We start from the raw sequence: 12391 nt of genomic DNA on the forward strand, positions 1-12391 counted from the left end.
GTCAAATGGTAATCCAGAACCTCAAGTAGGAAACAACAATGGTCATATGAGCAGTCAGGTTCTCTGAGCCCAAATCCAATGCTTGCTTCTTTGTCTGAGGGAAGGCATAGGGTGACACAAAAAGAACAGGACTCAAAGTCAGAACAAGATGAAGTTTTCCACATCTGTAAAGTAGGAAGAATACTAACTGTATTCTCCTCATGGAGATGTTGTTTGGATCACAGTTCAGGATTGTACAACAAAGTACTATATCATGATAAATAGCTACTATTGACACTGCAACATGTCCATGTTTTCATGCCTGTGCTTAGATTAACCTACTAATAGTTCACCCAGATTTCAGTCTCTCACTTAATCTGTTTTGTACCTATAGGGGCATACTGGGAGCCTGATAGAGAGGAGGAAAGGCAGTAAAGAAACTGGGGCAGTGAAAAAAAACAAAGAGAGATCTCAGAACCATCCTTGTGTGAGATCTGGGCAGTCCCCATCATTCCCATCCAGTGTTGATGAGAATGGGAATATGCCAGGGACTATGCTAAGCACTTTTACAAATATTATCTCATTTAATCCTCACAACATCCCTGTGAGTTAAAAGTAACATTTTATGTTACTATTATTTGTTATTCCACAGTGCATTTTTGGTCAGAGTACTCTGTGATCTACACACTGTTTTTTTTTTTTAAACCATGTCTTGTCCTTTTCCCATTGTAAAATTATCTTAAATACATGAGCAGTCTTGTCCTACAATTATAGGGCCCACAGCAACCTTAAAGAAACTAACTTCTAATTAGAGACCCTGTATTCTGAAATCTTTCCAATGCAAATCTGCCAATCCTGAGTTCTCAAGGGAGTTCCCTTACCCACTCACCATATTGCCTCCCAAGTAGAATGGAAGCCTTCTGAGGATAGGGACTGTTTCATTTTTAGTACATACTATAATGCCCTGCATGTAATAGCTACTTAATAATTTTTAATGGAAATTAATTGAGTTCATGTTTCTAGCTTCACTTCTCTCTTTCTTTGCAGCTCTTACTTGCCTATCTGTCTCCTGAGCACCCTGATTGTGTCACTCTGTAGGCCATGGAGAATGAGCTGCCAGCCCCCCCTACATCTATCAGTGCCACCGTTGCAAGCAGTACCAGCGGGGTCAGTAGTAACAGCAGCAGCAGCAACAGCAGCAATGGTGGTAACCGTTCTACTGGAGCTGGACCTCAGATTTCTGTGTATAGTGGTATCCCCGACCGGCAGACTGTACAGGTAACCTTCAATTGTTTGGTACATCTTGGACCCCATGGCTAAGCCTTAAGGTCCTGAGTTGAGAAACTTAGAAAAATTCTTTCTTAAAAGCTACACAAATTATCAGTCTGTAGAGATCCTCTCATGGCATTTTAAGAGGAGAATAGATGCAAACATTAAGAGAAAGGAAATTTGATGCTATGGTTTAGGGACTCCTTATACTGACCAGACATTGCCTTAACTCAGTGTTACCCAATAGGATTTTGATGCTCAAGAGTAATAATTAGGCTACCATAATTGTAGACTCTCAGACTTCACAGCTTTAACCCTTTATTGAATTAGTTTAACTTCACCCTGTTCATGTACCCCTTCTTCCTTTTTTCTTTCACTATTCATCTCTTTTCAAACCCTAGCCCTGCATTTCTCCCTATCTGCTCTGCTCCAATGTCACTGAATAAAGTCACCTAACTATGCTGAATCCATTAGAAATTTATGTATTATGAGGGCACTCTCAACTGTGCCCTTCCGGTTTCACATTAAATTTTTCACTATTCTCTGGTTAACAATCAATGTCTTCACAGTAGCTATTCTAAAACTTCTCTTCCTAAAACATCTATGCCACAATCTTCTCAATTTTTCTCAGCAAAGGACCCCTCTTCATATTTTTATTTTAAAAATGAAGCTACCATTAGGAGCTCTCTCTCCTTCGTAGCTCAGATCACTTTATCATCATCCCTCATTCTGTTCTCCTTTGTTTCATCTTGAAGAATGTATTGGTCAAAGCCTCTATTTTGACCTTTGTCCCATACTCTTTCATCTCTTCTGGAAAATTGTTCCCAAAGTTATCCTTCCTGTATTCCTTATTTTCAGTCTCTTCTGGTCGATTGGTTCTGTCTCTGCTGCCTATCAACACTCTCATCTCCACTTTAAAAAAACCTTTGGCTTGACTCTATAATCCCTTTAAATTATAATTTTCTAGGCTGTATATTCTTCCTTTGATAGCCAAATTTCTAGGGGAAAAATTATTACATTTATTAACTCAACTTACTCATGTCTCATTTACTTTGAAAACCTTGAAACAAGGTGTCCATGCCTGGTATTCAATTGAAACTAATCTCTTTAAAGTCAATAAATACTCATTTGTGTGTATTTATCTCTTTATTGCTTAATCTACTGGCTCCTTTCCAGTTCTCAAATTTTCTGACTTCTGTGCAGCATTTGAAACTATTGGTCAAGTCAAATCAAGTCAATAAGCCATGATTTGCAAGCCATTCTCCAATTGATAAATGGTCAAAGGATATGAACAGACAAATTGAAACTATTATAGTTTGTTGATTTGGGGGTTACTTCTCTTGCCAAATTGGGTGATCATGTTTAGGCCATATCTGATTCCTTTTATTTCTACTCTGAAACATTTCCTTGAGAAAGAGTTTTCTAGCTATCACTTTCCCCTAGCTGCTTAGAGAAGACCAGAAAGACAAAAGAGGCAGAGAAGGGCATAAGCAGAAGAGTCCTGGGAAAAGCATTCAGGAAAGCAACCTCAGTGGAAAACAGAGTCCTGAGGAGAAAGAAGAAAGAGGAAGCAGCAAAAGAAGAGACAGGCTTTAGAGAAGACATGGAAGAGCAGAGTCCTGTAGGAAACTGGGCCCAGCCTGAGTTTGTGTACCCAGTTGTGACTCATGAGAATCCAAGCGCTGAGGCTGGAATTCCTTCAAAGTTTTTCAATCACAGAAACCACACTAAAAGGCTAGGAAAAAGATCTAGCTGGTGGGCAGGGGGAATAAAGGAAGGGGGAAGAAGTGCCTAGAGCTGCAATTCAGCCTGGGGATTTGACTAAGAGGTCAGGAGGCCCACTCAGATCAAGGCCCAGCTTGGGGCAGTATTTGCCAGGGAAGAGCTGCAGGTGAGTGACAGAAGAGCAAGGAGGAGGGGCAAGGGTTCTGGGGCCTTGGGGGCAGAGGAAGAGAACACAGAGCTTTGCTTTTTTTCACAGAGAAAAGGCTGTGTGGGGTGAGGTCAGAGGGCAGCTCTTTGTCACTGTCCAGAGGCCTTTCCTTAGCCAATCCCATTGGAAAGGGAGGACTATTCTGAGGAAAGGGAAGGGATTGTGGGGGGTGGGAGAAGGTAGGGAGGAGAGTTTAAGCTAAAGAGAGAAAGGGAGAAAGGAAGGAAGGAAAGAAAGAGAAAAGGAAAGGAGACAGGCAGGCAAGGGGCCAGCCCCAGCATCCCTGTAAAACTTAAGCTGTGAAGAGGCTGAGCTGTAGAAAGCAGAGCTGCACTCAGTCCGGAGAGGCCCAGCATTCCTACTATACAGCCCAGGAGGCCTTGTTTTCTGGGAAGCCATAGCAGGCCCCTGGAGAGCATCATCAAGAGTAAAAAACAGGGAGCTTTCTGAAATTATTAGTGCCTAGAGGGATGGTCTATGGCCCCTAAGCTGCATTCAGGTGAGTCTTAGGCCTGCTGCCTATTTCCAAAAATAGGACAGGTACCCTACTGAGCTTTATTCTCCACCATTGCTTTATTCTTGCTCTTGGTTCCTGCCCTTTTTGTGCTTCTGTTTATTTAATTCACATCATCTTTTTCTCTCTTTGCTCTCTACATTCTAGTCAAACTAGCCTACATGCCATTTCCTCTCTAGTTCCCTCTTAGTTGCTTTTGCATGGATTGTATACTTCATGTCTAGGGGATAGACACATGGATGTAGAGTCTCACAGTTTCAGAGTTGGAAGGAATTTCAATGACTATCCAATCTAATTCATTCAGGAAAAAAATTTGATTAGCAAGCATTTATTAAGTGCCTATTAGATACAGGTACTGTGCTAGACTTTGGGGATACAAGGGGCTTTTAACTTTTTCTCAGGTGAGGCATTATATTCCTATATACGTATATACAGAACTAATACAAAATAGTAAGGAGGTGCTAAGCAGCTGGAGGGCAGGGATGTAGTTGATGATTGAGATGGATTTTGAAGGAAATTAAAGATTCTAAGAGGCAAAAGAGAAGAAAAAGGTTCTAAATAGCAAACAGAGGAGTTTCTATCCTACGATTAAGAGAGAATCACTGGAGTTTATTTAACAGAGGTGTTAGAATGCCAGACTTCTGCTTTCGGAAAACTTTAGGCAGCTGTGTAGAGATGGCTGAAGGAAAGAAGAGCTTTGGAGGCCAGTGTAGTGTAATCCAGGTGGGAAGAGATGAAGAGGGTTAGTGCAAGAGGTATGTGGAGAGTTAAGCAATAGCATATGTGGGATAAGAGAGATGGAGGAGTTGAGAATAATACCCTACTTCCTAACCTGAGAAATGAGAAGAAGAATGGTTCCCTCAGTGGAGACAGAGATGATCAAAAGAAGGAGGTAAGTTTTGGGGAGAAGGTAATGAGTTCTTTCTGAAGAATTTGAGTCTGAATTGCCTATGGGATATCCATTTGGAAACTGGTGATGTGGGACTGGCAATTAGGAGAGAAGGTTAAATGTTAAGAAAGGTTAAATGTAAGAAAGAATATGAGATAATGTTTGTAAGAAACTTATTAGTACAGCACCAACCACATAGTAGTGGTAGCCTTGTTCTTTTTTCCCCATATATAGACCTCGTAGTCATCTTAGTTGATGACATAAAGAAACTACCACATTACATACTGCGCCAGTGGCCATTCAGCCTTAAGGTCTCCAATGAGGGCCTAACTACTTACTTCTGAGGCAGCCAATTCCACTTGTGGAAAGCTCTGATTGTTAAGTCAGGAGATCTGGATTCAGGTGTGCCACTTCCTATGTAATCTCTGGCAATTTGCTTAACTTTCCTCATCTTTAGAGTAAAAAGATTGAACTAGACAATTTCTGAGGCACCTTCTACTAACTAGAATAGTGAGATGAGTGGAAGAGTGCTAGCTAGGTGTGGCCAACAGTCCTGTATGGTCCCATTTCCTCATCATAAATAGGAAATAAGAGAGGGAAAGCACTAGCTTTAAGAGGGCTTCTTGTAGAAGCACCAGATCTTTCTGATTCCAAATACATCACTTATCCAATTTAGTACTCTGCTTGCCTTTCAGATGTTCAGAAAATAGTATTTTCAAGTCCCCCGAGTGTCTTCCTGTATTGGGTTTTATTTCTAAACAATGTGAAGACCAAGTACTATGTTGAAAGGTACCTGGGAGTACTTATCTGGGTTTGTCTAGAGTAGTAGCCTTTGGGTTAGGCCAGGTAGAAAAAGGAAAAGATAATCAAAAGGCATCTTAGTGAAATAGGAAGTTCCCTGGACTTGGTGTCAGAAGAAGAGGAAATCTGAAGTCTTATACTTGTATTCTAAACTTCAGATTTATGCATCATAGGGTGAAAGCCATGGCTAGTAGATGGCACTTTCTGAAAAAGAACTTGGGCAAGAGAGGTTAGGTTGTTTAGGGGACTATAAACTCTATATTAGTTCATGTTGTGATATTGTAGCCCAGTAAAATAATACAGAAAAACCAGGAATAAAGAGGTGACAGTATGCTCTGCTCTAATGAGATTTCATCTAAAGTTCCATGTTCAATTCTGGACACCACAAGTTAGGAAGAATGTTGGCAGGGATCTGATGAAAATTAACCAGGCTCTTGAAATGCCTTGAGTTCAAACTGTATGAGATTCAATTCAAGGTATTAGGAATCCTTGGCCAGGAGAAGGGAAAATTCAGGAGGGTTATGGTAGCTGTCTTACAGCATTTAAAGGCCTGTCACCCTTTTTTTCTGTTCCCAGAGAGCAGAATTAAGAACATTGGGAAAAATGGCAAAAAAAAAAAAAAAAAATTGCTGTGGGGGAAAGGAGGAACACTTCCTAACAATTAGCATTATCTAAGAGTCTCCTGGCTTTGTGTGGGTTCCTCTTCATTGGAGACCTTCAAGAAAAGGTGGCATCAATTTCAGAAAAACCTGCAGTCTAATAAGAACTGATGCAAGGTAAAATGAACAGAACCAAGAAGACATTGTATACAGTATCAGTAACATCAGTAATTTCGTGATGATCAACTATGATTGACTAAGCTCTTCTCAACAACACAGTAATCCATGAACAAGTACAAAGAGCTCCTGAAGTAAAGTGCTCACCATAATCAGAAAAAGAACTGATGAACTGTGAATGCAAATTAGAGCATATTTTTTTCACATACTTTATTCTGTCTTGTGGGTTTTTTTCTTTTGATCTGTTATTTCACAAATAGGCAAATATGTTTTACATGAGATAGCACATGTATAAGCTAAATAACAGTCTACCTTCTTCAAAAATGGAGGAGGGAGAAAATTTTGGAACTCAAAATCTTAAAAAAATGAATGCTAAAATTTTTTTGTCATGTATCTGGGGAAAAAGCAAAATGCTATTATATTTTTTTTTAAAAAGAAAGAAAAGGTGGTATAACCACAGAGACATTGCAAACAAAATTATTTTCAAGATTTAGGTTGAACTAGTTGTCCACTGAAGACCCTTCTAACTCTGAAATTCTATGTTTGTGTTATACTAGACCAGAAAAAATGACAGAGAAGGTAGGAGGAACTTGTGCAGTTTACAGCACGGTGCTCTGCTCCACTAACCATCAGAGGGATGAATTGTTGGGCCTAATTCACTGGGCTGGCCTGATGGCGCTAACCATGAATCTGCTGATTGGAGTGAACAAGGTTTGTTTCCTTCAACTTAGCCATTTTGGTGTTTTCTCTTAGGTGATACAGCAAGCCCTGCACCGGCAGCCTAGCACCGCAGCTCAGTACCTCCAGCAGATGTATGCAGCCCAACAGCAGCACCTCATGCTGCAAACAGCAGCACTCCAGCAACAGCACCTCAGCAGCGCCCAGCTCCAGAGTCTGGCAGCCGTGCAGCAGGTGCATCGGGAGGGCTGAACATGCACATGGGTGGATGTATGTGAGACAGACAGAGAAAGATGAAGACAAAGTTGGGAAATCCCCTCCCCTCTCCATGAAAGGCTCTATAAGGGTTCCTGGCCTGCATGCCTCATTTCTGGCCATCTCTCTGGTGACCCAGAATAGCCTCTCAACTTGGGGCCTCTAGTAGCTAGAGTAATTAAGCAGGATCTCACTATGCAAAGGATGGAGAATGTTGGTGTTATGGTAGAAGGAAAGGGGCTATAGAAGGGAAGGTAGAGGAAATAGGAACTTTTTTGAGCATAAAAGAGTTGTGGGAAAGTCTGGAACCCCAGTGACAGTGTTGTGTTTTATAGGCAAGTCTGGTGGCCAACAGACAAGGGAACTCTTCAGGCAACAATGGCTCTGCACAGTCCCCAGCCCAATCACCTTCGGTAAGTAGGATGATGAACAAGTAGAGATGAATGTCCACAATTCTGGGGCTTATTTCTTCCATCCTACTTTGAACACCCGTGTGTTCCCAGGTTCCATACTGTGGGGAACCTTTACCTAGGTGAGTGAAGGGACATCCCTGTCCCTCTCTCATGCACTTCCTATAACTGGCTAGATTTTGGAGGAACTCAGACACCTGCCCCTCCTTGTGGCGGGGTCTCTCTGGCCTTTCTCTAAGGGCCTTTGCTATCCTGATTAGTTCAGAAAGTTTGCATGCTTCTCTCTGTCCTCCCTATTTTATTCCCCCTCCCTCCAAGGGTTTGTGTCCATTCACACATGACAAAGTTATTTTCTCCCAGAATAGTCCTGAATCCACAGAGTGAGTCCTTTCTGTAGCTGAGAATTCAAATTAGGGATGGGGGAGGAATGATGGGCACCCAAGACCAGAGAAGGTCACATTCAATCCTTATTCTCACAGAGTTGGATCCAAAAGAGTCTGGGCCCACTAAGGAAGCCAAAGGTAGATAGCAGTGCTTTACAAAGGGATGCAATCATTAGTGGGCTAGCCACTGAACTTGTCATTTTCTACTTTCATGTCTCTCCAGATAAACCTGGCAGCCTCCCCAACAACAGCTCAGCTCATCAACCGTGCCCAGAGTGTCAACACAGCTGCAGCCTCAGGCATCGCCCAGCAGGCTGTGCTGTTGGGCAATACCTCGTCTCCGGCACTGACAGCCAGCCAGGCACAGATGTATCTGAGGGCACAGATGGTGAGCACTCGTGGCTTGGACATGGCTGGACTCTTCTATGGTTTTAGAATAGGGAACCCAGGAGAACTGAGAGAGGTCCAAAGGGAAGTAGAGGCACAGAAATAGGAAGAAGGCAGGTCAGGAGTAAATGGTTTAAAAAAAAAAAAAGAAAGAAAAGAAAAGAAAGAAACTGATGGATCCGGAAGCAGAGGGAAAAAGGAACAGATAATTTAGGGATTAGGATAAAAACAGGCAGACAGAGCTACGAATTATCTCAGGACCTGAGCAAGAGGGATAAATACATTATATTGTCTCTGTCCCTTTCCTTGCTTTCTGAGAAGGAAATAAGACCACTCACTTCAGGCCTCCCCTACAGTTCTACACCTTGCAGCACTCTGGACAGGAAAGGGGATATGCACAGGACATAGCATGCTGTATTTAGATGAAGCTGAGTTCAGATCTGCACCCCTCACTACCTGAGATATCTTGAGCAAGTCTCTTCAGCTCTTGGAGCCTTAGTTTTCTCCTCTATAACTTGAAGGAGTTGTACTAGATGATCTCCAAGGCCCTTCCAGCTCTTTATCCTTTGATCTTGCTTGACAGACATATATCACACAGAATAAGAAAGGGGGAAAGAGTTGTTCACACAATTTTAATTGTCCCTTTTGTATATGTATATAGAACCCACCACAACTGTAAAGAGAAAGTTTTAATTCCACTGGATGTAACGTAGTTATAGACATCACTATGTGGAATAATTGTAATCTACCAAGTATGCAATCAACAGCTTTCAAATTATAGAGATCTAGAGGAAGAAATGTGGAAATGAGATGAGATTTTATATCAACTTCTCTGTGCTTCAGTTTCCTCATCTGCAAAATGGGGAGAGTTCTCTTTCAGTACTCTTCCAGCTCTAACTTGATGCTCTTCTAATCCCTGATCTCTCCCAGTCTGCTATTTGAGTTCTCTCTGTGATACTTTCATAGATCCTATAGAAAATGAGATTACATTCCAGTACTCTATTCAGTTACCAAAAAAAGTCATGTAACTCACCTATATAGTAATCCAGAGGTCACTAAATAACAAGGAATAACTGCTTATCCTTAGACTATTTCTATCTGAACCCTATCCAAAAAAAAAAAAAAATGTAAAAAACATGATAATAGTATGTCAAGATTTTCAAAGTGCTTTACATACATTATCTCTTTTGGTCGGGCCATAATAGCCAAAGCCCTCCTAGTTACTGTATGAACCTTATCTGAATTCCTCCAGTAATGTAGCCTCAGCTCCTTGAAGGGAAGGAGATTCCCTTCCAAATCATGATACTATCCCTGAACAAACCCCCCCAAACCACTTGGCTTCCCAATGTGTAAGGGAATCACTTGGAGAGGGCTAGAGCTGCTACATGAATCAGACCCCTCTGGGCCTATGGCTGAGAGTGGGAAAGCAAACATCTCTTCCTGTGAGGTTGCTGGTGTGTGACACTGGAAGCCTTAATGGGGCCCCTTACCTCATCTTCATGCTCCTGGTAGTGAGACTTCATGGGAAGTCTTCTCAATGGAAAAGCTGAAGTCACCGAATTAGACTGTGCCTCAGAACTCTGTCCTCAAATCTTCCACACTGAGAGATGAGCACTTCCTTTTTCTTCCTTCTCAGTCCTTGGAGCCTGCTGGAACCTCATTACTTTACTCTTTCCCATTCCTTTCTCATATATGCCATAATGATTGTGAACAAATTACTTGCACTATTTTCCTGTGCCCAAAGGAGAGTTTACAGACTCTTTTTCTCCCTGTGTCCTCTAATTGATGACTTCACTAGAGAGCATGGCTGGATCTTTCTTCACTGAATTCATCCTTAGCCAACTCCTAGGGCAGGCCCACGGGCTTCTAGGGGTTGGCTTAATTTTTACTGTGTACAGCTTTATAAGTGTGTTGACAAAAGGACACATATATACACAAGTGTGGACACACTCAAGAAACTCATGCACATAATTCTATAAAATTTGAGAGCTGGAAGAGACCCTTAATAGCATCTAACTTCATCAAAATCAGAGCAGGAATTCCTTACTATCGCATCCTTGAACATATCCTGCCTCTGCCAGAATACCTCCAGTTTTTGCCCCTCATTATAACAAAAGGCTCATTCCATTTTTTGTTGGCATTATTTCTGGGGGAGCTCTCCCTAATGTATCAATCTAAAATTTGCTTTTTGAAACTTATACGTATTGTTCCCAGTTCTTCATTCTGGAACTAAGGGAAATTTCCTCTTCCATGTGACAGCTCATCATACACCTAGAGAGAGAGAGAGAGAGATGTCATCATGTTTTCCCTGTTTTTCTCTAAGGACAGACAGAAATACATAGGGATGACCCATCCAGGAGAGCAAAGCCAATCATACAGGTAAAGGAATGACAGAGCACAGCAAAATAATGAACATCTTCAGAGAGAAAACAGGAAGAGAAAAGGATGTTCTTTGTTATCTGTGTAGAGAACCACATAGACCACTCAGAGACAGGCACACGTGCACACACACACACACACACACACTCCTAGTCTCAATCTCTCTAGTGTGCAATTAGTATTTTCAGGTCCTTTGAAAGTATCTGGCAGCAAACTAAACGTGGCCTAATCTGGTCAAGTGTGTGTAATCAATTTGATCAGTTCTGTGGCCCAGGACAGCTGTAGGCCAGGTTTCTGGGCACGTTCCTGGGCATGGCGTAGGGTGGGAGGCGCTGACCTTGCCTAGGATTATCCTTGGTTCCTAGCACCTGAGGAAACTGATGGAGGCCAAGGCTTCCCTGGGGAGATTGTGCCCATGGTGAGCCTTAGGTTGGGCCAAACCTAACCCTTGCATCTGTCCCACAGTAAGTAGCTCCTTAAGAGCTGGACCAAAATTGCCCATGGAGTTCCCCCTGGACCTCTACCCTAGAGCCCCTGATTTGTTGGAAGCCTTCTACTTCTCTCTTAGCCTTCCCCATATCTGCCTCCTGGACCAGACTTCCCTCCTGCCTAGTGGCTGAGCCCACACTGGGCAGGTAAACGGCACCTCCTTTCCTGTGATTCCAGACCCAGCCAGGTAACCTGGTGCAGGTAACTAGGAGCCTAGGCGGCACTGTTCCTTTGTCCCCTCAGCTCATCTTCACGCCCACGGCCACCGTCACTACCGTGCAGCCTGAGCTCAGCACCGGCTCCCCTGCCCAGCCCCCCACCCCCAATCAGGTGAGGACTCCTTGGAATGGGCCTGGGGGAGGGGAAGGGTGGGGTCAATGGTTCCTAGGGAGGCGGGGCCCCCTTTCCCAACCCCAGAAGGGTACTTGGGTTGACCTAATGGATCTCCAGAATTTCTGGTAGGACAGGGCTCCCTAGGAAAGCAGGAGGCAGAACAGCCAGAAGTCTCCAGCCCAGGGCCCCTTCACAGCCATTCTTCACTTTCCAAAACATCTATATAGGTGAGGAGCTTGGGGATAGCATGCTGAGGCCAGAGAGTAAGTAACTGCTCCTGGGGTCTTGGGGGCCCTAAACCCTCTCTGACATTCCCTGCAGGGCCCTAGAGCTCTGAAGTTCCACCTACCCAATTCTCCTACCATCCCTGCAATGAGTCTTACTCAGGGGACGAGTCTGCTCTTGAGGACATTCAATCCACCCTAGCAGGAAAGAGAACAGGGAGTGAGGATGACCCTTTGGGCTCCTGGCCTTGCCTTCCTGGGGAAGGGAAGGTTCTTTGGGCAGCAAGGAAAAAGCCTGGCGGGGCCGGTGTGAAGAGAACGGGATCCAGGATCTCTGCTGAGCCTGGCCAACCACTTGTGTCCAGCAGGGGGCACCAAGAGCCAGGCTGTGGGAGGGATACTGATGCCTCAGCTGAGAAAACCCAAGGAAACGAGCTTTGCAGGATGCTGGGGCAGAAGAGCTGGGGGCTTGGTGTTCTGCGCCTTCACCGGGGCAGAGGGAGGCTCTCTGAAGCCGTCGGCTTCCTGAGGCATCTGCCCTAGCGATCGCGTCGTGGGGACTTGCTCAGATGCTCGTTGCAGTGATACTTCTCTGGCCTTCAGAGGCCTGGTGGTGGAGGGGGCCCGGGATGTGCGCTGGGGACAAGGGCTTCCCTGCCCTGCCCTGGGTTCTAGTCCTTCGGTAGAATCCA

The 12391-nt window shown here is 43.7% G+C and overlaps 1 protein-coding gene across 6 annotated transcripts in view; it reads left to right on the forward strand.

The window, feature by feature from the left end:
- The window catches only part of PHC2 (polyhomeotic homolog 2), a 149140-nt gene that overhangs the window by 77786 nt on the left and 58963 nt on the right, over positions 1–12391 (forward strand). For 3 of the 6 annotated variants that reach the window (XM_051987961.1, XM_051987962.1, XM_051987963.1), the window contains 5 exons: positions 1027–1257; positions 6915–7073; positions 7430–7507; positions 8111–8275; positions 11320–11472. In XM_051987961.1, coding sequence (XP_051843921.1) covers positions 1081–1257; positions 6915–7073; positions 7430–7507; positions 8111–8275; positions 11320–11472 — 732 coding nt within the window. In that variant the 5' untranslated portion in view covers positions 1027–1080. The remainder of the gene's footprint in view (positions 1–1026; positions 1258–6914; positions 7074–7429; positions 7508–8110; positions 8276–11319; positions 11473–12391) is intronic. The other 3 variants (XM_051987964.1, XM_051987965.1, XM_051987966.1) reach the window with 3 other exon arrangements.

The sequence above is a fragment of the Antechinus flavipes genome, chromosome 3 (assembly GCF_016432865.1).
Source record: "Antechinus flavipes isolate AdamAnt ecotype Samford, QLD, Australia chromosome 3, AdamAnt_v2, whole genome shotgun sequence".
Taxonomy (NCBI): domain Eukaryota; kingdom Metazoa; phylum Chordata; class Mammalia; order Dasyuromorphia; family Dasyuridae; genus Antechinus; species Antechinus flavipes.